The 26,482-nt window shown below is 53.3% G+C and overlaps 1 protein-coding gene and 5 non-coding genes across 6 annotated transcripts; all 6 read left to right on the plus strand.

The window, feature by feature from the left end:
- Positions 1-3,694: 3,694 nt before the first annotated feature.
- On the plus strand, positions 3,695-22,828 carry ENSA (endosulfine alpha). The gene is made up of 3 exons (XM_015423273.1): positions 3,695-3,868; positions 16,952-17,080; positions 21,597-22,828. The coding sequence occupies exons 1-3, from the start codon at positions 3,812-3,814 to the stop codon at positions 21,765-21,767; spliced, it is 357 nt and encodes a 118-aa protein (XP_015278759.1). The 5' UTR covers positions 3,695-3,811; the 3' UTR covers positions 21,768-22,828.
- On the plus strand, positions 12,112-12,183 carry TRNAA-UGC. The gene has a single exon. It is a non-coding gene; the product is annotated as a tRNA-Ala (tRNA).
- TRNAA-UGC lies at positions 12,249-12,320 on the plus strand. Its single transcript has one exon. It is a non-coding gene; the product is annotated as a tRNA-Ala (tRNA).
- Positions 12,386-12,457, plus strand: TRNAA-UGC. Its single transcript has one exon. It is a non-coding gene; the product is annotated as a tRNA-Ala (tRNA).
- TRNAA-UGC lies at positions 12,523-12,594 on the plus strand. The gene has a single exon. It is a non-coding gene; the product is annotated as a tRNA-Ala (tRNA).
- TRNAA-UGC lies at positions 12,660-12,731 on the plus strand. Its single transcript has one exon. It is a non-coding gene; the product is annotated as a tRNA-Ala (tRNA).
- Positions 22,829-26,482: the final 3,654 nt, after the last annotated feature.

Below are 26,482 nucleotides of genomic sequence, written 5' to 3' on the forward strand. Positions count from 1 at the left end.
ATTAGGGTTGCCAAGTCTACTTACCTTGGTGGCGGGGGAGCCTCGCCGGGCTCCAGGAGTTCTCTGGCTATGCGTGCGCGCGCACGCACCGCCAGCACATCACAGGAAGTGACGCGCTACGCCGCTCACGTTGGGGGCGTGGCCCCAATCGTCGGAGGGGTTTCCCCTCCAACGATCTGGGCCATGCCCCCAATGTGAGCGATGTGGTTGCGTCACCTCCAGTGACGCAACCACGCTGCGCTTCAGGGGGCGGAGTCCCCCCCGGGGCCCGATTCCGCAGCAGCGGAAATCGGGCCTCCAAAGCGGGGGTTTATCCGCCCCCGCCCCCACTTGGCAGCCCTAGGGGGGATACTTAAATCCCCCAAGTAAAAGAGCATTCCCTGCACATATGTAGCGAACGTGCTAGGAACTATGCCTCCCCACCTTTGCCAGTGTGGCGGGAGAGAAGGCTTGGCGAGCCTGGCGGCTAGGAGCCGCGCAGGCTTCGCTGTTGGTGCCGGGGGGCAGGGGAGAAGGCTTGGTGGGCCCAGCCGCTGGGAGCCGCGTGGGCCTCACAGTTGGTGCTGGTGGGGCGGGGGAGAAAGGGGTGCTAGTGGGGCAGGGGAGAAACTCACCTGCAGCTGCTTCCTTCTCCTCCACATGGAGCTCCCCCCCCCCGCGCGAGTATCGTGGGTCCCCGCTTCTTGTCTCTATACTATTAGCCACCCAATGCCCCTATTTGTGGATAGCCACGCAGATTGGGGCCACACAGAGGCTAAACAGATCTTGCCACAAACTTGGGGCACTCCCCAGGTCTGCAGAAAAACCTGAATACACTGTGAGTGGGTGGGTTAGATCCCCTGAAAAATAAAGTGGCGTTCTCTGCACACAAGACGCTGCTGCTGACGGGCTTCAGGGTGGACGATTAGGCTGGCGAAGGCTTGGTAATGGGGAGGAGATAAGGGATTCCCCCCCCTGCAAGTTTTGCAGGCCCCCACTTCTATAATGGTGCTTTCACACACACTGAATCACACACTTTCAGTCCACTTTGCAACTGGATTTTACAGGGTGAGATGGCAAAACCCACTTGCAAACAGCTGCTGAGGTGGACTGAAATGGCATTATTTGGCATGTGTGAAAGCACCCTTATTTGCCAACTCCGGGTAGGGAAATACCAGATTTGGGGTGCAGAGCCCGGGGATACCACATTTGGGGGAGGGGGACAGGACATCAGCAAGTAGGGTTGCCAAGTTTGAATTTCGCCGCAGCGGGGGACTCCCGGCTGGAGGCTGGAGTGCGCGTGCATCCACGTCGCCCGGAAGTGACGCGACCACGCCGGGCACGCTCGGGGCAGGGCCACGACCATCCGAGGGAAAACCATAGTTTCCCCTCAGATGGCCATAACCCCGCCCCCAGCATGCCCGGCGTGGTCGCGTCACTTCCGGGCGACGTGAACATCGGGGTGGGGTTCCCCCCGGGGCCCGATCTGCCGGCGGCGGGGAACGGGCCTCTGGGGCGGGGGCAAGCCTATCAGCAAGACCTAATTCCATGCACCCCATCCTCCAAAGCAGCCATTTTCTCCAGGGGAGCCGATCTCTGTAGGGTTGCCAGGCCCTGTCCAGGGTGGGTTTCCCCCCGGTTTCAGGGGCTCCAATCTGGCACTGGCTAGCTTGCCGGCGGGGTAGGCCTCCCAACCTCCAGGTGGCAGCTGGAGATCTCCTGCTATCACTGCTGATCTCCGGACAACCACGATCAGTTCCCCTGGAGAAAACGGCTACTTCAGAGAATGGACTCTATAGTATTATTTATTTATTTATTTATTTATTTATTTATACATTCGATTTGATATCCCGCTCGAACCCCTTGTCTAGGGGTCTCTGAGCGGCTTACAGATTTTTGGTGCTAATCACCGTTTTTCCCTAAATAGGGCCACAGTATGTATATGGGGATGGGGCAACCTACCGGCACCCCCTATGGTGGTGGTTGTAGTTGTTGTTGCTGTTACTGTCGGCTCGGGTCGGGTCTCTGGACTGGCGGGTGTTCTTTTCCCGGCGTTTCCGGAAGTGGCTGTCTTCTTTCTAAGGCGCGCGGCTCCGCCTTATACCTTGGAAAGGTCCCTCCCCTCCCCAAACCCCACCTTCCCCGGGCTCCACCTCCAAAAATCTCCAGGTATTTCCTAACCTAGAGCTGGCAACCCTAGGCAGGGGACGCCCCACCCCCAAACAGCCCCCTCCCATGGCGACAACCGAGATCACACGGAAGTGACGTCATCACACTGGGCACATTGTGCTGCGACCAGTGTTCCCTCTAAGCTGAGTTAGTGTGAGCTAGCTCACAGTTTTTTAGCCTCTGGCTCAGACATTTTTATCTTAGCTCAGGAAGGACAGCTACAGAGCAAACTAATTTATGCAGTAGCCAAATTTCTCGCTCACAACTTTAATGCTAGTAGCTCACAAAGTAGAATTTTTGCTCATGAGACTCCACGGCTTAGAGGGAACATTGGCCGCGACACTCTAGCATTTTGGCCAAAACTCTATGGCAGAGGTCTCAAACTCACTTGTCACGAGAGCCAGATCTGACATAAATGCCACTTTGTTGGGCCGGGTCATGTGTGCCATAAAATGTAACGCCGGGTACCAGAGATAGAAACTGTATAAAGGACAAGTAGTAAGCTCTTAGTGTATCTTCACTGCAAGGCCCCATGGGCTGGGAAAGGGGTGCAGAGGAAAACCCACATAGGTGGACTGGAGTGGCAGCAGTGCAGACGCTGCCATGATGCTTGGCTGCTGCAGAGGAGGTTGTTCTGCTGCGCTGAAGCTACAAAGGAGTGGCTCCGCCCCCTCCCCCCAGCACTTCCTCCCTTGCATCAGTTGCTCGCGGGCCACGTAAGCGCCTTGGATGGGCCAGATCCGGCCCCCGGGCCTTAACCTTGACACCCCTACTCTATGGTTGTTACCATGGGTCGGTTGGTAACCATAGAGTTTTGACCGAATTGCCAGAGCGCCACCATGTGCCATGCCCAGCGTGATGACATCACTTCCGTGTGACATCATCGTGCTGACAATGCGGCAAGCAGCGCTGTCACCAGGCCCTCCCCTCTCCTGGAAGGCTCCCTCCCATCCCCTTCGCCTGCTGGGCAAGGGGAGCTGCCAATCCTAGTCTGGAGGCCAGTTGTAATTGGGGGGGGGGTCTCCAGGCCCCACCTGGAGGTTGGCAACCCTGTTTATACTATGGAGTTTCGCTGTAAAAACGTATCTTTATATTTATTTTATTCCTTCAATAGTAAGACTTTTAATTAATCAATCAATCAATTAATTAATTAATTAATTAAGAAGCCCTGGCGTCCCCTCCCTCAGCCCACTCCCCCCCTCCTCAGGGTTCTCCTGCTTTTCGTCATTCAGTTACCATAACTGGGTTACAGCCCTCCTACCCTCGGGCTCCTATTGGCTCCCGTCCCCCCCATCCCTGTTTCTATTGGCTGGGAAGGCTGCCGGTTCTCCGTCGACCGTTTTATTTTAAAAGCCAGTCCCTCACAGGCCCGAGGACCGCCTCCTCTTTTAACCGCCTGCGACAGCCGTTGCCCAGAGCCGCACCCGATTGGCCGGCAGAGATGCGACCCGCCTCCCCTTCCGGAGTCCTGATTGGCTACCCGCCTTTTCGCTCAGGCAAGGGAGGGTGGGGCAAAAGCTCGGAAAGGGGGCGGCGGGGGCGGCGGCCATTTTGGCTCCGTGGAGAAAGTGACAGGCGACCGAGGAAGAGGGCGCCGCGGCCGCGGGAGCGCCTGAGGCCTCTCCTTTCTCCGTCCGCCCTCCCTCCTTCCTTCCTTCCCGCCATGTCGGAGACGCTCAGCGGCGAGAGCCGCTCCGACGAGACCGGCGAAGAGAAACAGGTGAGGCGGGGGGCAGGGAATGCGAGGGAGAGCCCGCTGGCCGACCGTTGGGGGGGCTGATTGGCTTCTCTCCGCGCCACTCCGCGCGAAACGGCCTTCTGATTGGCCGCCCGTGCGCGGTGCGCGCTGTCTATTGGCCAGTCGCCGGCTGACGGGGCGGTCTTTCCTGTGTTTAGACCGTTGAAACCATAGAGATGATTTAAAAAAAAAAAATCTTAAGAGTCACGCAGCGAGCCTGGACTTCCGATGAGCAACCGAATGCCTCCTTAGGTCACGAGCCCCCCCTTTTGGGGGACTGGCCAGGGACGAGTATCAGGGTTGCTAACCTCCAGGCGAGGCCTGGAGATCTCAAGACTACAGAGGTTTTAGGGTTGCCACCAGTGTTCCCTCTAAGCCGAGTGAGTGTGAGCTGGCTCACCGTTTTTTAGCCTCCGGCTCACACATTTTTGCCTCAGCTCAGGAAGGAGGGCTCCAGAGCAAACTAATTAATGCAGCAGCCAAATGGCTTGCTCACAACTTTAATGCCAGCAGCTCACAAAGTAGAATTTTTGCTCACAAGACTCCACAGCTTAGAGGGAACATTGGACTTGCCACCTCTGTCTTGGGAGATTCCTGGATATTTGGGGGTGGCGTTTTGGGAGCTCAGCAAGAATGTGATTCCATAGTCCGCCCGGTTTCCTCCAGGAGGAACTGATCTCCGTAGTCTGGCTACATGCGGCTACAAGCATGGACGGCTTCAAAAGGGAATGAGAGATAAGCATATGGAGCAGAGGTCCATCAGTGGCTATTAGCCACAAGATATAGATAGGGACTCTGGGGCGAGTGATGCTCTGTATTCTTGGTGCTTGGGGGGGGACAACAGTGGGAGGGCTTCTAATGTCCTGGCCCCACTGGTGGACCTCCTGATGGCCCCTGGTATTTCTGGCCACTGTGTGATACAGAGTGTTGGACTGGATGGCCCTTTGGCCTGATCCAACATTGGCATCTCTTATGTTCTTATGACCCTCCCTGGTCTGACCCAGCAGGGCTCTTCTGATGTTCTTCTCAGGGGAAGGCCTCAGCCTCTCTGCCCTGTTGTTGGCCCTCCAGAGGAAGTAGTTGGCCGCTGTGTGCGAGAACTCCTGGCTCCACCTGGAGGATAGGAACCCTAAAAAGATCGGGTTTCCCCCCTGGAGAGAATGGCTGCGTTGGAGGGTGGACTCTATGGCATTATGCCCTGTGAGGGTCCCACTCCAACTCCCAGTCTCCACCAGGCATTTCCATGCCTGGAGTTGGCAACCTTAGGCCATTGGCCGAGGAGGGCTCTCCCCTATGCTCCCTCTAAGCTGTGGAGCCTTGTGAGCAAGAATTCTACCTTGTGGGCTACTGGTATGAAAGTGGTGAGTGAGCCATTTGGCCGCTGCATAAATCAGTTTGTTCTGGAGCCCTCCTTTCTGAGCGAAGACAAAAATGTGTGAGCCGGAGGCTAGAAAACTGAGCTGGCTCACACTCACTCAGCTTAGCGGGAACACTGGCTCTGCCCACTGGATTCATGTCCGTCTCAGCCAGAGCCCAATGGAGGAAACCAGAGTGGTGCTGCAGATGCCGAGTGGGCCAGTCCACCTCTCGTAAAAGTCTTATATCTTTTAGAGCCAGTTTGGTGCAGTGGTGAAGTGCGCGGACTCTAATCTGGGAGAACCGGGTTTGATTCCCCACGCCTCCACTTGCACCTGGCTGGATGACCTTGGGCAAGCCGTAGTTCTGATAAGAGCTGTCCTTGAAAGAGCTCTCTCAGCCCCACCTACCTCACAGGGTGTCTGTTGTGGGGAGGGGGAGGGAAAGGAGTTTGTAAGCCACTCTACACCTTTGGGTAGTGAAGGGTGTGGTATAAATCCAATCTCTTCCTCTTCTTCTTCCTCTTCTTCTTTTTCGGCAGCCAGTTTGGTGTAGTGGTTAAGTGAGCAGACTCTAATCTGGGAGAACCGGGTTTGATTCCCCACTCCTCCACTTGCACCTGCTGGATGACCTTGGGCGAGTCGTAGTTCTGATAAGAGCTGTTCTTGAAAAAGAGCCATTTCTGTCAGAGCTCTCTAGGCCACACTTACCTCACAGGGTGTCTGTTGTGGGGAGGGGAAGGGAAAGGAGTTTGTAAGCAGCTCTGAGACTCCTTTGGGTAGTGAAGGGCAGGGTATAAATACAATCTCTCCTTCTTCTGAACCTTGTCGTTGGGTGTATAGAACAGGGCAAGGACTTGTTCTGTGGCACTCCAGAAGGCGAGACTAAATCTACTGAAGGAGGGGAGGCTTCAGTTGAACATTAGGAGAAACTTTCTTATGGTAAGTGCGGTTTAACGATGGAATCCCTTGCCCAGAGTGTGAGGGAGGCTGTTCCCTCGCTGTCTTCAAGCGGAGGCTGGACGGCTGTCTGCCAGGAACCCTTCAGCTCTCAGTTTCCTGCAGCTGAGCAGGGGGTAGGCCGAGATAGCCTGTGAAGTCCGCATCAGCCCCGTCTCTGTGGCCCTGTGATTCACAAGCTGCTCTGTTCTGTTTTGCAGTGTTGCCAGGATTTTGAGGGCGAGACAGGCGTGGTGACCGAACATCTGTGTTTGGGTGGCCGCGACGGTAGACAGGACAGCAGCTTCCTAAGATGCGTTTGCCTGCACCTTTAAACGTGGGGTTAAACAAACAGGGGTCGCGTAATCCCAATGTTTGCTTCTGTGCTCGGAAGGTCACATCCGAGTTTCGAATGAACTTAGAGCTAGGGCATTGCACTGGCCATGCAAATGGATGAATGAGCCCCGGATTTATTCCTTGACTGGCTGGCCTGATTCATCTCCCTTTGAGCTCCTTTTTCACTGCAATGTTCTCTCAAACACGGGGATATCATCCTAGTTACTCTCCCAGACGAGAAAGGCCGGTGGACGCAGGATTACCTTGTGTTGTCGCATGACTGCACACGGACTCCTTAGCAAGGGAACATTCCCAGCAATTCCTGATTTTTTTCTGCTGAACATGCGAATGCTAACCCATGCCGCCCTAGAGATATGTGGGAGTTGTATGTGTGTGTCGTCAAGTCACTTCTGATTAATGGCAACGCTCTGAATTAATGTCCTCCAAAACATTCTATTGGTAACACCCTTGCTCAGGTCTTTCAAACTACAAGGAAATTAATAGCCCACGCTGAAAAGTGTACCAGCCCTGTTGAGCAGTGACACCTGAGTGAGTGATCTGTAGCTCATTGGCAGCCTACTATTTTGATTTACAAAGACATGTGCACGTGGGTAGCCTGGAAGGAATTGGTAACTCGCCACACCTGGCTACTGATTGGGGGGGGGGACAACGACACACACACACATCCTGATCTGCAGCAGTTTCCTAAGGAGGAATGTAATAAGGGGATATTACAGTTTGGTGTCGTGGTTAAGTGCGTGGACTCTAATCTGGGAGAACCGGGTTTGATTCCCCACTCCTCCACTTGCACCTGTCTGGATGACCTTGGGCAAGCCGTAGTTCTGATGAAAGCTGTTCTTGAAAAAGAGCAGTTTCTGTCAGAGCTCTCAGCCCCACAGGGTGTCTCTTGTGGGGAGGGGAAGGGAAAGGAGTTTGTAAGCCGCTCTGAAACACCTTTGGGTAGTGAAGGGCGGGGTAGAAATCCAGTCTCTTCCTCTTCTTCTTCTTTTGTGTTGAATGGTGGGGGGATAATTTCAGAGGGTAGCTATCAATGCTCCCTCTGAGCTGTGGAGTCTTGTGAGCAAGAATTCTACTTCGTGAGCTACTGGCATTCAAGTTGTGAGTGAGCGATTTGGCTGCTGTTCAGCAATTTCATGGAGTTCCCACGAGTTCTTGTCTTGTGAGAAAGGGAGAGGAGGGTGGACCCCAAGCTACCAGCCTGTCTTTTCTCCTCTTCCCCTTTCTGCAAAAATTTGGGCTTCATGGAAGATAAATCTATCAATGGCTACTAGCCATGATGAAAGAGGGGAACCTCCACATTCAGAGGCAGTCAGTCTCTGAATCTTAGAGTCAGGAGGCAGCATCAGGGGAAGGCCTCAGCTTCTCTGCCCTGTTGTTGGCCTTTCAGAGGAATGGGTCGGCTACTGGGTTAGACAGGATGCTGAACTGGAGGGACTACTGGGTCTGATCCAGCAGGGCTCTTCTTATGTGTCCAGATCAAGGAAGGTGGTCGTTCCACTCTGTTCTGCTATGGTCAGGCCTCACCCGGAGTCCTGTGTCCAGTTTTGGGCACCGCAGTTTAGGAAGGATGTTGACAAGCTCGAGCGTGTTCAGAAGAGGGCAACCAGGTTGGTGAGAGGGTTGGAATCCATGTCTTACGAGGAAAGGCTGAAAGAGTTGGGTCTGTTTAGCCTGGGAAAGAGAAGGCTTAGAGGGGACAGGATTGCAGTCTTCAAGTATCTGAAGGGCTGTCATGTAGAAGATGGAGCAGATCTATTCTCTCTTGCTCCGGATTGCAAGACTAGATCTAATGGGTGGAAATTACAAGGCAGCCGTTACCGGCTAAAGATCAGGAGAAACTTCCTAATTGTAAGAGTGGTTGAGCAGTGGAACAGACTGCCTCGAGAGGTGGCGGATGCTCCTTCGCTGGACGTTTTCAAGCAGAGGCTGGACGACTATCTTTCGGGTATATTGTAGGTTTGTGGGGCTCTCTTTCAGCTATGCTCCTGCAAAGTGCAGGAGGTTGGACTAGATGACCGGCAAGGTCCCTTCCAACTCTAACATTCTATGATTCTGTGTATTTATGAAGGCCTCGGCCTCTCTGCCCTGTTGTTGGCCCTCCAGAGGAACGGGTTGGTGACTGGGTGGGCCAGGATGCCAGACTAGATGGACTATTGTTCTGATCCCGCAGGGCTCTTCTGATGTTCTCCTCAGGGGAAGGCCTCGGCCTGTGTGCCCTGTTCTTGGCCCTCCAGAGGAACGGGTTGGTGACTGGGTGGGCCAGGATGCCAGACTAGATGGACTATTGTTCTGATCCCGCAGGGCTCTTCTGATGTTCTTAACTTGCTCAAGGCTGTGCTGATGAAGCCGTGGTGGTGACGTGGTTCGTCCTTTGCTTCCACACCAGACCTGCTTCCACACCAGAAGCACGGACTTTCCTGTCTCCTTTCCAGCAGCGGTACAGCTTCTGTCCATAGCTGGCTTGCCGGGTTTCCTCCATCCCGGGCCCCATGACCGACGGAGCAGGGCGCGGCAGCAGCTGATGGGCCTCATCAAGCTCGGGTTGCCCATTGCCGTAAATAAGCTGCATAAAGTGGGTCTCCCTTGCCAGGCTCAGAAGGGCACGGCAAAGGGCTGGGCAAAGCTGGCTGAATTTCAGGAAGTGAGCACAACCGGGGCATTTGGCGGGGGCATGGGTTGAACTCTGTTCCTCAGCTTCGCCAGGCAGTGAATCATTTACTTTGCCAGGGCGAGGTCAAGGTTGTGCATTACCAAGCTGACTGCAGCAGGATTTTATCAGAGGAAGGATTCTTCTGAGCCATTTTGTTCAGGCTGCATTGGGGAAGTCGGCATTGGCATGGGAGTCACTGGTTTTCAGAGGCAATTCTTGCCCCCTTTCCAGGGTTGGACGACTTCCAGGTACTTTGTTTCCCGGGCTCCTTAAAACTTGACGTTGGCGCCCGGGAACCATATACTCAGCTCTGTGCAGGGAACCTGCCAGTGCCATTCTTTCCCCAATCCTGCCCATGCTATTGGCAGGGTCTTCAGTGGTGGTGTTAGGCCCAGTCGATTGCAGATAGAGCAGGTAGAGAAAGAAGTACCTTCCTTCCTTTCTCACAAGACAAGGACTCGTGGGCACTCCATGAAATGGCTGAGCAGTCGGGTTAGAACGGATCAAAGCAAATCCTTCTTCACCCAAAGAGTGATTCACACGTGGAATTCACTGCCACAGGAGGTGGCGGCGGCTACAAGAGGGAATTATATGGAGCAGAGGTCCATCAGTGGCTCTCAGCCACAAGGTATAGATAGAAACTCTCAGTCTGGGGCAAGTGATGCTCTGTATTCTTGGTGCCTGGGATGGGGCAACAGTGGGAGGGCTTCTAGTGTCTTGGTCCCACTGCTGGACCTCCTGATGGCACCTGGTATTTTTGGCCACTGTGTGACAGAGTGTTGGACTGGATGGGTCATTGGCCTGGTCCAACATTGGCTTCTCTTATGTTCTCATGTTCTTACAACCAACGGTCCCTTGGCTTTCATGTATTCTAAATTACAGTTCCTTAGACCTTCTGAATATTTAGACTTGGAGTCAAGATCCCAAAGGGGAACACAGGGCTGCCAGTGTTTGATGCATAGACAGTAGTGGAGGGACTTTGTAGCTCAGGGGCAGAGCCTCTGCTTGGGATGCAGAAGGTCCCAGGTTCAATCCTCAGCATCTCCAGTTAAAAAGACCAAGCAGTAGGTGATAAGAAAGATCCTGGAGAGCTGCTGCCTGTCTGAGAAGACGATAATGACTTTTGGTGTCGTGGTTAAGTGCGCGGACTCTAATCTGGGAGAACCAGGTTTGATTCCCCACTCTTCCACTTGCACCTGCTGGATGACCTTGGGCAAGCCGTAGTTCTGATAAGAGCTGTTCTTGAAAAAAGAGCCGTTTCTGTCAGAGCTCTCTCAGCCCCACCCACCTCACCAGGTGTCTGTTGTGGGGAGGGGAAGGGAAGGGAGTTTGTGAGCCGCTCTGAGACTCCAAGTGAATAGCAGGGTATAAATCCAATCTCCTCTTCTTCTTCTTCTTCTTCTTCACAGGGTGTCTGTTGTGGGGAGGGGAAGGGAAGGGAAAAGAGTTTGTAAGCCGCTCTGAGACACCTTTGGGTAGTGAACGGCAGGGTATAAATCCAATCTCTTCTTCTGTGGACCAAGGATCGGATTCAGTAGTGGTTAAGTGCGCGGACTCTAATCTGGGAGAAGCGGGTTTGATTCCCCACTCCTCCACTTGCACCTGCTGGATGACCTTGGGCAAGCCGTAGTTCTGATAAGAGCTGTCCTTGAAAAAGATCAGTTTCTGTCAGAACTCTCTCAGCCCCACCGACCTCACAGGGTGTCTGTTGCGGGGAGGGGAAGGGAAAGGAGTTTGTGAGCCGCTCTGAAACTCCAAGTGAAGGGTGGGGCATAAATCCAATCTCCTCCTCCCCCCAAACCACCTCTGTATGTCTTTTGCCTTGACCTGGATGGCCCAGGCTAGCCCGATCTCATCAGATCTCGGAAGCTACCCTGGAAGGAAAGCCAGGGTCTCCATGCAGAGGCAGGCGGTGGGAAACCCTACAAGGTTGCCATAAGTCATTTGTGACTCGATGGCCAAAAGAAGTAGCATCTGTTGAAGGAAGCTTCGACTCTTGGAAGCTCATGCCCCGAAGATAGTCTTGGTCTCTGAAGTGCCAGTGGGCTCAAATGCAGCCCTAGAGAACATCTCTGCCATCTCCCTTCTTCCCCCCACTGGCTATCGAAGCTGGGCTGCGGGCCCTTTCCCTTCACTGTTTTCTTTTTTTTAAAAAGAGTTATCTGCAAGCCTGAAGGCTCCAAACCAACAGTCGCCTTGAGGCCTCCTCCCCCAGCACCCTCCCAGACGGAGGCTTGTGTAGACAGGACCGCTGCATGGAAAAGCCTCTCCGTCATCCCCCGTCACCGCTGCACCAAAGGTTTCATCCCCCAGCCGATTGTCTTATAGTTTTTCTCTGAGTCATCTACTTCTCCCTACCCCCCCAATGATGCCCGCTTGCATCGTGGGGCTTGGCGATCAGACGCCTTGAGCAGATTTTCTCCTTCAGAGATGCAATGTGTCTCCGGCTCCTGGCCTTTCAGCAGCTCTCAGAAGAGGCCAGACGAAAGATTGTGAGTGCAAAGGCAGAGATCTGATTCACGGGCGCAAGCGGCAGAATGTTCATAAACCACCAGCTTTCTTTGGTGATATAATATCAAGAGGCTAAAAATACAACTCCAGAGCCCCACGTCACCGGCGGCGCTGCTGTGATGTTGGGGGGGGGGCTGCCGAGGGAATGCATCAGCAATAGAATGCTGGCAACCACTCTAGCTCTGTGGGGAAAGGGAGAGGGGTTTTGACGGGAGGAGGAAAGGGCTGCAGAAGGGTGGGAAGATGACGGGGGGGGGCTGAAGGGTCATGGAAAAGCAGAGACCTGGCAGACGCTGGGGCTTAGAAGCCATATGCAAGGGAAGGAGGGCTGAATGAGTCAGAGGACTTGGGCTGGTATCAAAGATTCTGAAAAACTGGGAGAAAAGGCCGGACTGAAATAGATGCCAGGAAGAGGGGCCGTGGCTCAGTGGAAGAGCCTCTGCTTTGCATGCAGAAGGTCCCAGGTTCAATCCCTGGCATCTCCAGTTAAAGGACCAGGCAGTAGGTGGTGGGAAAGGCCTCCGCCTGAGACCCTGGAGAGCTATAAAGAGGGGCTGTGGCTCAGCGGTAGAGCCTCTGCTTTGCATGCAGAAGGTCCCAGGTTCAATCCCTGGCATCTCCAGTTAAAGGACCAGGCAGTAGGTGGTGGGAAAGGCCTCCGCCTGAGACCCTGGAGAGCTATAAAGAGGGGCTGTGGCTCAGCGGTAGAGCCTCTGCTTTGCATGCAGAAGGTCCCAGGTTCAATCCCTGGCATCTCCAGTTAAAGGACCAGGCAGTAGGTGGTGGGAAAGGCCTCCGCCTGAGACCCTGGAGAGCTATAAAGAGGGGCTGTGGCTCAGCGGTAGAGCCTCTGCTTTGCATGCAGAAGGTCCCAGGTTCAATCCCTGGCATCTCCAGTTAAAGGACCAGGCAGTAGGTGGTGGGAAAGGCCTCCGCCTGAGACCCTGGAGAGCTATAAAGAGGGGCTGTGGCTCAGCGGTAGAGCCTCTGCTTTGCATGCAGAAGGTCCCAGGTTCAATCCCTGGCATCTCCAGTTAAAGGACCAGGCAGTAGGTGGTGGGAAAGGCCTCTGCCTGAGACCCTGGAGAGCAGCTGCCAGTCTGAGTAGACAATCCTGACCTTAAGGGACCGAGGGTCTGATTCAGTAGGAGGCAGCTTCGTGTGAGAGGAAAGGAGCCAGTGGGCAGGGGTATCTTTGTGTAGACCAAGAAGGTGGAGGAGGTACATGCGGGTTGAACTTCACCTAGTTGAAGAAAAAGAAGAAATTGGATTTATACCCCGCCCTCCACTACCCGAATGAGTCTTGGGAGTGGCTTACAATCTCCCTTCCCCTCCCCACAACAGACACCCTGTGTGGTCGGTGGGGCTGAAAGCTCTTTTGAGAACTGCTCGTGAGAGAACAGCTCTGAGAGAACTTGTGACTGACCCAAGGTCACACCAGCAGCTGCATGTGGAGGAGTGGGGGGAATCAAACCCGGTTTTCCCAGATTAGAGTCCGCACACTTAACCACTACACCAAACTGGCTCTCAGGGATCCTGGAGGTTGGGGTGGTTTGTTGTTTTTTTTTTGGGGGGGGGGGAGGTTTGGCCTTCTGGGCATGAGAGCAGGGGTCACTGGGGGCGTTGGGGGGAGATATTTGTGAATTTCCTGCATTGTACAGGGGGTTGGACTAGATGACCCTGGAGGTCCCTTCCAACTATGATTCGATAAACTCCAGCTGACTGTTGGCACTGTGGGTCACTGTTTGACCACAAGGGCCCTCGTGGTCCCTGCTTTGAAACTACAGAGTGAGCTGGGTCGCAGCACCCTTCGGGCAGAGGGTGGGATTTGAACTCGGTTCTGCTGGTTCTGGATGCAGGTCCAGCTCTCCATGATGGCAGGAAGGGGCATGGTGGGCGGGTGAGTGGTGTGAGGCTTCTGCAGACTATAGTTGGTGGCCCCTTCGTGGAGCCGCTGTCTTTAGAGTCCGTTTCTCTCCTGGGGCTCAGAGCAGCGTCCCAGGGCTGGGTTCCGTTGCTTTCTATCATGGGGAAATGTGTGTGGTGCCAAGTGTGAAGGGAGGGATCCCCTTCCCAGGGATGTTGCTGGACTGGACTCTGGTCACTTTGGTTCAGTACATGGCTCTCTGAGCATGCAGCACCATCTGAAAGTGGGGATTCCAAAGCAAACCCCCCCCCCATTCTTCTAACAAATCGATGGGAATAAACAGCTGCATAGATCTTTCTCCCTGGTGTAGCTGGACTCAATATCTTTTGGCTTCCTTCCAGAGCCAGGTCTCTACCCTTATTCAAGGGAGCCCAGCTCCTTCTTGCCTCTCCAAATCTCTCCCTGGCCTGCAGTCCATACCACAATGTCCTCCTTTTGGAGATAGATCAATATGGGCAGCTGTGTTAGTCTGTCTGTAGCAGTAGAGAAGAGTAAGAGTCCAGGAGCACCGTAAAGACAAACAAAATTTGTGGCAGGGGATGAGCTTTCTTGAGTCACAGCTCGCTTCGTCAGAAAGTTCCGCAAGGCCGTGAATACAGAACTTTCTAGAACTTTTTAGGCAGGTGTTCCGATAGGAGAGATGTCTCTCTGATCCAATACGACCTAACGGGGTACCGCTGAATGTGTCCTTAAACTGCACTTTAGTTTTATCGCCATCTAATGAATGTTTTATATTGATTGGTTGTGTTTTTACTGATGCCTTGTGTTTATATTTTATTGTGTATGTATACTGCTTGTCAGTTTTGGAAGCCGCCCTGAGCCTGCCTGGTGGGGAGGGCGGGGTAAAAGTGAAATAAATAAATAAATAAAGAGAGAGTGCTGCATTGCAACTGATGACGAAGCTCAAGACAATGCATCCCCCTGGACTGAATCGAGACCTAGGTTTCCTGTCTCGTTCCCAATGTTGATTTCTCCATGCCTACTGCCTCTCTGCATATCACACCTAATTAAATCACACCTTCTATGGTCATTTGCCCGCTAGTGTCATTTGGCATCAGAAATCACTCTGCTCTCCTTTTGGAAACAGTGCTCTCGTATCTGACGGAGAGAGCTTCGGCTCTCAGAAGCTCAGACCCCCAATGATCTTTTTGGTCCCTAAGGTGCTCCTGGACTCGTCTGGTTCTTCTCCTGCACACCAACACAGCTACGTTCTGCAAACGGTCCTTCTGTAGAACTGGATCGCTTGATCCCAAACAGAAGGACTTCTCATCCATCTACAAATAACACGAATCCCTGTGACACCCCCTGTCCCCGTTTATAATACCGTGTTTGCCTGTCACCTCCTTGAGTCAACACGGCTACCGAGTTGTTCCCAGAGCTGCTGTGGGTGTGATTTCTCTGTTCAGCTCTGCCTGCCCAGTGGCTGGATCTCCTTGGGAATTCAATGTTCCCTCTAAGCTGTGGAGTCTTGTGAGCAAAGATTCTACTTTGTGAGCAACTGGCATTGAAGCTGTGAGCAATCGATTTGGCTACTGCATAAATGAGTTTGCTCTGGAGCTCCATCCTTCCTGAACAAAGACAAAAATGTGTGAGTCGGAGGCTAAAAACTGTGAGCTAGCTCACACTAACTCAGCTTAGAGGGAACACTGCTTGGGATTTTAGCTTGTTCCGTCCCAGAGTCCCCAGGCTGATGCAAATAGATTTTTAAAGGGCAGCCTCTTCCCCCTCCAGCTACAATTCCAGCCGGCTGGCAGCGAAGGCCGTAGAACACTCTGGGCTCGTCAGCGGAGGAGAGCTCCGTGGCGATGCCGTCTGCCCATCCAAAAATAGGCTGGGACGTTGGCAACGGCCCTTCTGCTTGAACAAAGGCCTTTTCCGGCTCACAAGTCTGTAATGGCTCGTCAGTTAATGGAAAACATGCAGTGGCCACTAAGAGCCGAATCTGCTTTCCCCTGAGTGCACTGGGACTGCTTGGTACCCCCTTGGCCGAATGGGACAGAGCAGATTTCTCCTAAGCGGGCATACGTAGAAACGACCGCCTGGGGGGGGGGAGTTCTTTGGTATTCCAAAGAATGCCAGGACCGAGAGGGCAGGCTATCAAGCCACATCTCTTAACGTCCTCCAGGCCCCAGTAGGAGTCGCCAGAGGTCGCCATGACTTCCAAGCAGGGGTCATTTTGTAGGAAAAGAGGTACAGGAGCTCATTAGCATAACTTATTTGCATATGCCACACACCCTGACATCACTGGAAGTGTGTCAGAAGGCAACGCCCACCGCTCAGGCTCCACTGGACTGTTTTGGATTGCTAGCTATTGCGGGGGGGGGGGGGCACAGGCGCAGATCTGTCCTTGCAGAGGAGGGAGGCCTTGTACTTGAATAAAACTTGGTCTTAAAGGTGCCACTGGACTGTTTTGGATTGCTAGCTATTGGGGGGGGGGGACGTGCAGCTCTGTCCTCGCAGAGGAGGGAGAGCTTGTACCTGAATAAAACTTGGTCTTAAAGGTGCCACTGGACTGTTTTGGACCGGGGGACCGGGGGGGTGCTCTGCAACTTACCTGGCTGCTTCTTGCTCTGACTGAGGGCTGCTCGGAGCAGGGGGTGGGGCTTGTTGCATGTTCCCGCCCCCTGGGCTCTTTACTGCCGGAGCTCTGCTCCTGTGTGCTCCTGCAGGAAATGACCCCTGCTTCCAAGCATGGGCACGCACGCACACACACACACACGCTCGCACAAATGCAAAAAAAAAAAGTGTTTGTAAAATGTATTCATTTCAGAGCACTTTGTTGAGTTCCTCTGCCGTGGAAAGGCACGTTTTCCGCTTGTCCTCATTCCGCTTGTCTCTGTTTAGGGGTCGAAGTCTGTCACGTGGTGTCAGCAGTGGGATTGTTACAGGGCTCAGTCATAAGAACATAAGAGACGCCAATGTCGGATGAGGCCAAAGGCCCATCCAGTCCAACACTCTGTGTCACCCAGTGGCCAAAAATACCAGGTGCCATCAGGAGGTCCGGCAGTGGGGCCAGGAGACTAGAAGCCCTCCCACTGTTGCCCCCCCAAGCACCAAGAATACAGAGCATCACTTGCCCCAGACCGAGAGTTCCTATCTATACCTTGTGGCTAAGAGCCACTGATGGACTTCTGCTCCATATGCTTATCTAATTCTCTCTTGAGCCGCCGCCACATCCTGTGGCAGTGAATTCCATGTGTTAATCACTCTTTGGGTGAAGAAGGACTTCCTTTTATCCGTTCCAACCAGACTGCTCAGCAATTTCATGGAGTGCCCGCAAGTTCTTGTATTGTGACTTCCGTCCTTAAATTTCCTCTTCCTTTCAGGATACGCAAGAGAAGGAAGCGGTCATCCCCGAGCGAGCTGAAGAGGCAAAGCTGAAGGCCAAGTACCCCAGCCTAGGACTTCAGAAGCCCGGAGGGTCAGACTTCTTAATGAAGAGGCTCCAGAAAGGGGTACGTGTCCAGTTCTGCCCCCCTCCCCCCCGGCGATATATGTCTGAGGCCCCCCTCCTCCTCTGCATTAAACCTGCTGGGTGACCTTGGGCCGGTCACAGTTCTCTCAGAACTCTCTCAGCCCCACCTACCGCACAAGGTGCCTGTCGTGGGAAGGGGAAGGGCATGCCATTGTAAGCCGCTTTGTGTCAGATCCCAAGTCAGGAGAACAAACCCACGTTCCAAAGAAGTAAGATTTATTTCCAAAGCATGGTTAGTCATGAACATACAGAGATTGTTCAGAATGACGACAATACACAGGGGCAAAGTAATATAGGAACTTCAAACTTGGTTAACCCAATGGGTACATTTCCCTCGTAAGGGAGCTGATTAGAAAAGGCGCGAAGCAGCCTGAGAATCACAACAGCCAATTTCATAAACACAAGTTGAGTTCACACGGGAAATCTAATTAAGCCCAGGCAACAAGACATAACACTCCGACATCCACCTGCAGGAGAAACTTGGCAGTTACAGAAGCATACCAGAAGAGAATAACAAGAGGAGGGAAGGGAGGACGGGCAGGAATAAGGACGGGACGTGTCCCAGAGAAATGGCAGCTAGCTGACACTTTGAGGCTCTTAAAAGGAAGAAACAAGTGGGGTATGAAAAACCCCTGTTCTCCATGAGAAGCCAGAACTGTGTCACCCTTTCTCTAGAGCAGGGGTGGCCAAAGTGTGGCTCAGGAGCCACATGCGGCTCTTCCACACATATTGTGCGGCTCTTGGCAGGGCAGCTGAGGAAGGAAGGGGAGGCGTGCCTCCCCAATTGGTCTTCCCTTCTCTAGCCAGTGTTCCCCTCCCTGGGTAGGCTTTTGAGGTGTGTGTGTGGAGGGGGGGAGAGCAGAGAAAGAAAAAAACTTTAAGTGCATTCTCAGAGCACACACACACACCCTGGGCTGGCCAGCTTGGAGAAGACATTTGTCTCTTTAAATTCCTTCTCTCAGCCAAGCTAGCTGAAGTTACTTTCTTTCCACTTCTCCCTCCCTCCCCCATCTATTTGCTTTCTTTCCACCTTTCTTTCTCTTTCTCTTTGTTTTTCTCTTTTTCTTTCCACCTCTCCTTCTTTTTCCTCCTCTCCTCCCCCCATCTATTTGCTTTCTTTCCACTGTTCTTTCTCTCTCTATCTCTCCCTTCCTTTCTTTCACTCTTTCTTCCCCCTCAATTTTCTTTCTTTTTCTTTCTTTCTACTTCTTTCATTCTTTCTTTCCACCTCTCCTTCACTTTCCTCCTCTCCTCCCCATCTATTTGCTTTCTTTCCACCTTTCTTTCTCTCTCTCTCTCTCCCTTCCTTCCTTTCACACTTTCTTCCCTCTGTATTTTCTTTGTTTTTCTCTCTTTCTTTCCACCTCTTTCATTCCTTCTTCCCACCTCTCCTTCTCTTTCCTTCGCCATCTATTTGCTTTCTTTCCACCTTTCTTTCTTTCTCCCTCCCTTCCTTCCTTTCACTTTCTTCCCCCGTATTTTCTTTTTGTTTTTCTCTCTCTTTCTTTCCACCTCTTTCATTTTTTCTTTCCACCTCTCCTTCTCTTTCCTTCTCTCCTCCCCATCTATTTGTTTTCTTTCCACCTTTCTTTCTCTTTTTTTTTCTCTCTCTCCCCCTTCCTTCCTTTCACTCTTTCTTCCCCCTGTATTTTCTTTCTGTTTTTCTCTCTCTTTCTTTCCACCGCTTTCATTTTTTCTTTCCACCTCTCCTTCTTTTCTCCTCTTCTCCCTCCCTCCCCCATCTGTTTGCTTTCTTTCCACCTTTCTCTCTCTCTCTCTCTCCCTTCCTTCCTTTCACTCTTTCTTCCCCCATTTTCTTCCTTTGTTTTTCTCTCTCTTTCTTTCCACCTCTCCTTTTCTTTCTCTCTTAAAAATAAATACCATTAGCAAACAAATAGCATTGGACAAATAAATATCATTATCGATATCTGTTTTTACCCCTTTTGTTGTTATTTTTGACAGTCTCATTTAATGCTAATAAAAAGCAAATTTGCATATTTTTCAATTAAAAATCTGTAATATTTGTTTACGTCTTGTGGCTCTCAATCATCTGACGTTTATTCTGTGTGGCTCTTACGTTAAGCAAGTTTGGCCATCCCTGCGCTAGAGGCTTCCGCAGCAGCCCCTGGTGATGGTGACAGCCGTCAGTCAAGTCACACCTGACTGTGCTGATAAAGAGGCTTGTTCCTAAAGCATATGTTGAGGGGGGGGGGGAATGGGGATATCCTATGGATAGTTGCTAGGCAACTGCTGGAAGGTCTCCAAACGCTTTTGCATAGTTGCCGATTGCCTCAATATTCCCTTCTCCTTTCTACTGACTATAACAATCCAGGATAAGCAGGAAGGATTGGGGGGGGGGGGTCTCTTAGTTTGTTTGGTGTGCCAACGGATGGCTTTTCCTTTGGCTGCATTTGGCCAGCACCCTGATCTGAATAGCCCAGGCGAGCCTGATCTCATCGGGTCTCGGGAGCCTGGGTTATCAAACTCACTACGACCAGGAACAGGGCGTTCTCGGTGGCGGCTCCTATCTGGTGGAACGAGCTCCCAGAGGAGATCAGGGCTCTGCGGGACCTAGCACAGTTCCGCAGAGCCTGCAAGACGGAGCTCTTCCACCAGGCGTTCGAATAGGAGCCGCCATCTGGTACCATCTACGCCCCAAGCCTTGTGGACAGGGTCACCAAGATGTGGGCACTTCGGAAAGAGACTGAGACTTTTAGGAGATCGCCATCTTGTTCTTAGGAGGTGAACACCAGATACTGCTTTGAATGTATGTTGTTTTAATATTTGATGTTATTTAATATTTTTAATGTTTTTATTGTTGTATTATACCGGCGATATGCCGTGTAAGCCGCCCTGAGCCTACGGGGAGGGCGGGATAAGAATCTAAATAATAAATAAATAAATAAGCAAGGTGGGCTCTGGTCTGCCTTTGGATGGGAGACCACCCAGGAGGTCCCGGGTCGCTACACAGAGGCATACGGGGGCAAAGCCACCTCTGTTTGTCTCTGCCCTGACCTGGGCGGCCCAGCCCGGCCCGATCCTCTTAGACGTCGGAAGCTCAGCAGGGACAGCCCCGGCCGGCACTCCGATGTGTGGCCCCCAAGGAAGCCCGTTAATGATGAGCGGAGTCGGCCCTGGTTAGGACTTGGGTGGGAGACCACCAAAGAGGCCCAGGCTTGCTACGCACAGACAGGCAATGGCACAACCACCTCTGAACATCTTTTGGTGTAGTGGACATCTGAACATCTGGGAGAACTGGGTTTGATTCCCCACTCTTCCACTTGCAGCTTCTGGATGACCTTGGGCAAGCCATAGTTCTGTCAGAGCTGTCCTTGAAAAAGAGCAGTTTCTGTCAAGAGCGCTCTCAGCCCCACCTACCTCACAGGTATCTGTTGTGGGGAGGGGAAGGAGTTTGTAAGCCGCTCTGAGTGAAGGGCGGGGTATAAATCCAATCTCCTCTTCCTCCTCCTTCTTCTTTTTCTTCTTATCTCCTCCTCCTCCTCTTCTACTCCTCCCCCCCCCCCCCGTTTGTTCCTTGGTGGTTGTTTCCCCAGACCCGGTTAGTACTTGGATGGATGATCACCAAGGATTTCCAGGGTCGCTACACCAGTTTGGTGTAATGGTTAAGTGGGCGGACTCTAATCTGGGAGAACCGGGTTTGATTCCCCACTCCTCCACCTGCACCTGCTGATGTGACCTTGGGTCAGTCACAAGCTCTGGCACAGCTGTCCTTGAAAAAGAGCAGTTTGTGTCAGCGTTCTCTCAGCCCCACCCACCTCACAGGGTGTCTGTTGTGGGGAGGGGAAGGGAAAGGAGTTTGTAAGCCGCTCTGAGACTCCTTTGGGTAGTGAAGGGCGGGGTATAAATCCAATCTCTTCTTCTTCTTCTACACAGAGGCAGGCAGTGGCAAACCCACCTCTGAACATCTGTTTCCTTGAAAGAAAAAGAAGAAGAAGAGATTGGATTTACACCCCGCCCTTCACTACCCAAAGGAGTCTCAGAGTGGCTTACGATCTCCTTTCCCTTCCCCTCCCCACAACAGACACCCTGTGAGGCAGGTGGGGCTGAGAGAGCTCTGACAGAAACTGCTCTTTTTCAAGAACAGCTCTTATCAGAACTACAGCTTGCCCAAGGTCATCCGGCCAGGTGCAAGTGGAGGAGTGGGGAATCAAACCCGGTTCTCCCAGATTAGACAACAGACACCCTGTGAGGCAGGTGGGGCTGAGAGAGCTCTGACAGAAACTGCTCTTTTTCAAGAACAGCTCTTATCAGAACTATGGCTTGCCCAAGGTCATCCGGCCAGGTGCAAGTGGAGGAGTGGGGAATCAAAGCTGGTTCTCCCAGATTAGAGTCCGCGCACTTAACCACGACACCAAACCCTATTAGGTTGCTCTAAGTTGGCTGCAACTTGATGGCCAAAAAACATATACACGGCCAGCATCTGCCGGTTGCCTGCTTTTTCACTCGGTCTAAAAATCTTCTTCTCCCCCTCCCAGCAAAAGTACTTTGACTCCGGAGACTACAACATGGCCAAAGCCAAGATCAAGAACAAGCAGCTGCCAACGCCAGGAGCGGAGAATAACCTGGTGACCGGCGACCACATCCCGACGCCGCAAGACCTCCCGCAGCGCAAATCCTCGCTCGTAACCAGCAAGCTCGCAGGGTAACCTGCAACTCCCGGCGGGGTTTCTCGTTTCGTTTTGATTTGGGGGTGTTTTGTTTTTGGGTGGGGGGTGCCCGACCAGTTGGACTTTGCTGGATCATAGAGCTGGGACACGCAGGACTCGCATAGCCACCGGACAATATTTATCATCGTCACGCCGAGGCCAAGACCGGGGGAGCGCGCACGCGATTCGGTGCAGAGTTTTCTCGCAGCCGGCCTAGCTAGGCTTTCTGGAGCTGGCGTGGCGGGAGGGGGGGGAGAGAAAAACCAGCTTTTGCGATCAGAGTCGATGGCGGTAAGATCCGCATCCCGCCAGACAGGGACCCCCGTAAGTTTCCTGCTAGTGGGGAGCTCGGCACGAGGGCGCCACGAGGAGAGCCGCGTCTTGGTATTTGCGGGGAGCCAAGGCCCCTTTCACGCCTGCGGGCAACTTGGTTGCGGCCCCAGTGTTTGCGAGAGCCCCGTGAGGTCGGCCAGTGTCCTTACCCTCCCGTCGCAAACGGGCCCGAGAGAGATGAGCTTGCCCCAGGCCCCTTGGAGAGGCCACGGCCAAGGTGAGATCTGAGCTGGGAGCTCCCGGAAGCCGCAACGCTTTGCCTGCTCTCCTGAGAATTGTTCTCCCAAGTCAGCAGGTCAAGGCTTTGCCTCATGTCCATGGCCACGGGCATCCAGATGTCTCCGGGAGACTGAGGGCCTTCCCGTTTATCTCCAGTAACCAGGTACTCAGAGGTACCGTGCCTCTGCTCTGGGAGGTTCCGTTTAGCTGCTGCTGTCAGTAGGCCCCACCCTCCAGGAAGCTCTCTTGTTCCTTCCAGGGTACCTCAGCCAGTGATGCCGAAGTGGGACTTGCCAGGAGGTAGCATCAGGTGGGTGGCCGTGGCTGTGTCGGCCTGCTCTACAAGAGCAAGATGGATGTCCAGTAGTACTCCCAAGACTGGTTAGATGGCCGGTGTGTAAGCAAAGGGAGCTTTGACTCTCAGTAGCTGATATCCTGGAAACCTGGTTGGTCTTTAAGGTGGGAAGGGGCTGTGGCTCAGTGGAAGAGCATCTGCCTGCCATGTGGAAGGCCCCAGGTTCAATCCCCGGCATCTCCAGTTGAAAAGAGCAAGCAGGATGTGATAGGAAAGACCTTTGCCTGAGACCCTGGAGAGCTGTAAAGAGGGCCTGTGGCTCAGTGGAAGAGCCTCTGCTTGGCATGCAGAAGGCCCCAGGTTCAATCCCCAGCATCTCAATTTAAAAGGAGCAGGCAGGATGTGATAGGAAAGACCTCTGCCTGAGACCCTGGAGAGCTGTAAAGAGGGACTGTGGCTCAGTGGAAGAGCCTCTGCTTGGCATGCAGAAGGTCCAAGGTTCAATCCCTGGCACCTCCAGTTAAAAGGACCAGGCAGGAGGTGATGGGAAAGACCTCAGCCCGAGACCCTGGAGAGCTGTAAAGAGGGCCTGTGGCTCAGTGGAAGAGCCTCTGCCTGGCATGCAGAAGGCCCCAGGTTCAATCCCCGGCATCTCCAGTTAAAAGGACCAGGCAGGAGGTGAAGGGAAAGACCTCCGCCCGAGACCCTGGAGAGCTGTAAAGAGGGACTGTGGCTCAGTGGAAGAGCCTCTGCCTGGCATGCAGAAGGCCCCAGGTTCAATCCCCAGCATCTCCAGTTAAAAGGAGCAGGCAGGAGGTGATGGGAAAGACCTCTGCCTGAGACCCTGGAGAGCTGTAAAGAGGGACTGTGGCTCAGTGGTAGAGCATCTGCCTGGCATGCAGAAGGCCCCAGGTTCAATCCCCCATATGTCCAGTTAAAAAGGAGCAGGCAGTAGGTGGTGAGAAAGACCTCCGCCGGAGACCTTGGAGAGTTGCTGCCAGTCAGAGTAGACAATACTGACCGTGATGGACCAAGGGTCTGAGTCAGTAGAAGTCAGGTTCATGTAAGATACTGGATTCTACTGTTGCTCACAAAGATCTTAGCCCCTTAGGTGTCCGAATCCTAGAATCACAGCGTTGGAAGGAGCCACAGAGGCCATCTAGTCTGACCCCCTGCTCAGTGCAGGATCAGCCTAGAGCAGCCCTGACCAGTGTCGGTCCAGCCGCTGCTTCAAGACTGTCAGGGAGGGGGAGCTCACCACCTCCCCAGGCAGCCAACTCCACTGTGGCACAACTCCGACTGTACAAAACGTTTTCCCTGATATCCAGCCGGCACCTCCCCGCCCTTAATTTCAACCCATTCTTGCGAGTCGTCTCCTCCACTGCCAACAGGAACAGCCCCCTGCCCTCCTCTTAAGTGTTCAGATGGGCACTGCACCTGGAGGGGCATAGTGTGATTTGTACAACAGGGGCCTTTTCAGTCCCAAAAGAGAGAAGACGCCGAGTAGAAGAAGCGTCTTTTTGTGCCGTGGGGTGTAAAGCATGTGCCCACGGAGCGGCTTTTTCTGAAGCAGGAAGCATACAGGCCCCTGAGGCCTTGGCTAGAAACCAGTTTTACCCTGCCAACAAGAGAATGATTTTTTTAGGGGAAGGGTCCCCTGGCCCCTCCCTAAATGGCTGACTGCCAGATCCCCTGGCTGGGAGGATGCTGAACGACCCCCATCATTTCTGTCAGGAGGGATCAACTGGGGGACAAGGACGCCCAGACGGCGACTGCTGTCCCAGGCCTACCACAATCGGTTTCGCTTCCAACCAGCCTTTTGGGATCGGGGTGCTGAAGCAGGAACAGGCATGTCCCAGTCTCCTGCCCCACACAAAGCCGAGGCAGAGGACAGGCTCCGGGAATGAAGCTAATGGGCTGTAGGATCAGGACGGAAAAAAGGAAATGCCACTTTACACAGAGAGTGTTTAAGATGTGGAAGTTGCTGTCAGAGGATGTAGTGATGGCATCAGGAATACTTTAAAGGGGGGATTAGATAGATTCATGGAGGATAGGTCTATCAGTGGCCGCTAGCCCTGGTGACTGAGGGGAACCTCCACATTCAGAGGCACTAATCCTCTGAATCCCAGAGCCAGGAGGCAACATCAGGGGAAGGCCTCGGCCTCCCTGCCCTGTAGTTGGCCCTCCAGTGGAACTGGCTGGCCTCGGTGTGAGACAGGATGCTGGACTGGATGGCCCCTCACTGGTCTGATCCAGCAGGGCTCTTCTGAGGTTCTTCTCAGGGGGAGGCCTCGGCCTCCCTGCCCTGTAGTTGGCCCTCCAGTGGAACTGGCTGGCCTCGGTGTGAGACAGGATGCTGGACTGGATGGCCCCTCACTGGTCTGATCCAGCAGGGCTCTTCTGAGGTTCTTCTCAGGGGGAGGCCTCGGCCTCCCTGCCCTGTAGTTGGCCCTCCAGTGGAACTGGCTGGCCTCGGTGTGAGACAGGATGCTGGACTGGATGGCCCCTCACTGGTCTGATCCAGCAGGGCTCTTCTGAGGTTCTTCTCAGGGGGAGGCCTCGGCCTCCCTGCCCTGTAGTTGGCCCTCCAGTGGAACTGGCTGGCCTCGGTGTGAGACAGGATGCTGGACTGGATGGCCCCTCACTGGTCTGATCCAGCAGGGCTCTTCTGATGTTCTGCTGCTCTCCGGTTATTCTGCTGGTATTGGGGAGGGAGAAAGAGGCGGTGCTGGTTGCTGCAGTGTCGCATCCATCTGGTTCACACAGCAGCTGACTAGCTGCCCTGGAGGGCCAAACACGCAGGCCGTAGAGGTCAAGGCCTTCCCCTGGTGCTGCCTCCTGGCAGACTGGGCTTCAGAGGTTTGCTGCCTCTGTCGATGATGCCCCCCCCCCTTCACTTACCAAGGTCACTAGCCACTGAGGGGCCAATAAAATGGCACTACTGAGAGTCCTGTAAAATAAAAGGACTTGAAATTGGCTTTATGCTTTTTTGACTGAGGTTTCTCGAGATGCGGAAATCGGGACCCATTCCCAAAGGCGTGTAGAAAAGCCCCAGCCGTGTGTAAAAGCGGTGGAACGGGCAGGGAAGAGACACACATTCAAGTGCCAAGAGTGACCCCCCCCCACACACACACACACTGCCAAGTTTTAAGGGTAGCAGCAGTGTGATCGAGTTGGGCTCCTACTCCAAGGCAGCACAAAAGATCAGTTTCTCTTTCCGAAAAGAGAATCTCTGCCGGTCACTTTCCTCTGAGGCTCCTCCCGGCCTGGGGTGTCGCCAATGGAAGAATTCTGATTCGGCTGAGTCCCTTGCTCACGGTCTTGAAAGTCTGAACAGGAAGGTTGCAAAAGAGTAGAAGTGTTAGTCTGTTGCAGCGAAACAGAGCCGGAGTCAAGGGGTTGCCCAAACAACTAACAGTGTTTATGAGCTTCCGTGAGTCACGCTCATTTCTTCAGGTCTGCGGAGATCAAAAGTGAACGTCAGGCGCGGGAGCTCATTTAGAAATCGTTTCGGAGGATAGCCGTGCCGGTCTGCAGAAGCACAGTGAGGCTTGAGTCCAGGAGCAGCTTGGGAGTCCAACAAAATATTCGGGGTATAAACTTACACACAGAAAATCTAGCTGGTCTCTAAGGCACGGCTGGACTTGAATCCGGCACCTAGAAATAAGTGTTGTTTGTCTGCAAGGGGCCACTGGACTCCAGCTTCATTTTGAACAGGAAGGTCACCAAAACAAGAAAGATGAGGTCAGCCTGCCTAATCACAGTCCAGGGTTTGGTCAGCTGTGAGTTCTCCCAAGAAGTTCCTAAGGACTCAGACGCACCTGGATTTGTCTTCCATGGAGATAGATCCAGATGGGTAGCTGTGTTT

The sequence above is a fragment of the Gekko japonicus genome, unplaced genomic scaffold (assembly GCF_001447785.1).
Source record: "Gekko japonicus isolate JY-2015 unplaced genomic scaffold, Gekko_japonicus_V1.1 scaffold992, whole genome shotgun sequence".
Classification (NCBI taxonomy): Eukaryota; Metazoa; Chordata; class Lepidosauria; order Squamata; family Gekkonidae; genus Gekko; species Gekko japonicus.

What these genes read in the sequence shown, in the direction of transcription:
- ENSA (XM_015423273.1), top strand. Translation starts at nt 3,812, where the DNA reads ATGTCGGAGACGCTCAGCGGCGAGAGCCGCTCCGACGAGACCGGCGAA. An exon ending in AGACCGGCGAAGAGAAACAG is followed by an intron (nt 3,869 to 16,951) that starts GTGAGGCGGGGG and finishes TCTTCCTTTCAG; the next exon opens with GATACGCAAGAGAAGGAAGC. An exon ending in TGAAGAGGCTCCAGAAAGGG is followed by an intron (nt 17,081 to 21,596) that starts GTACGTGTCCAG and finishes TCCCCCTCCCAG; the next exon opens with CAAAAGTACTTTGACTCCGG.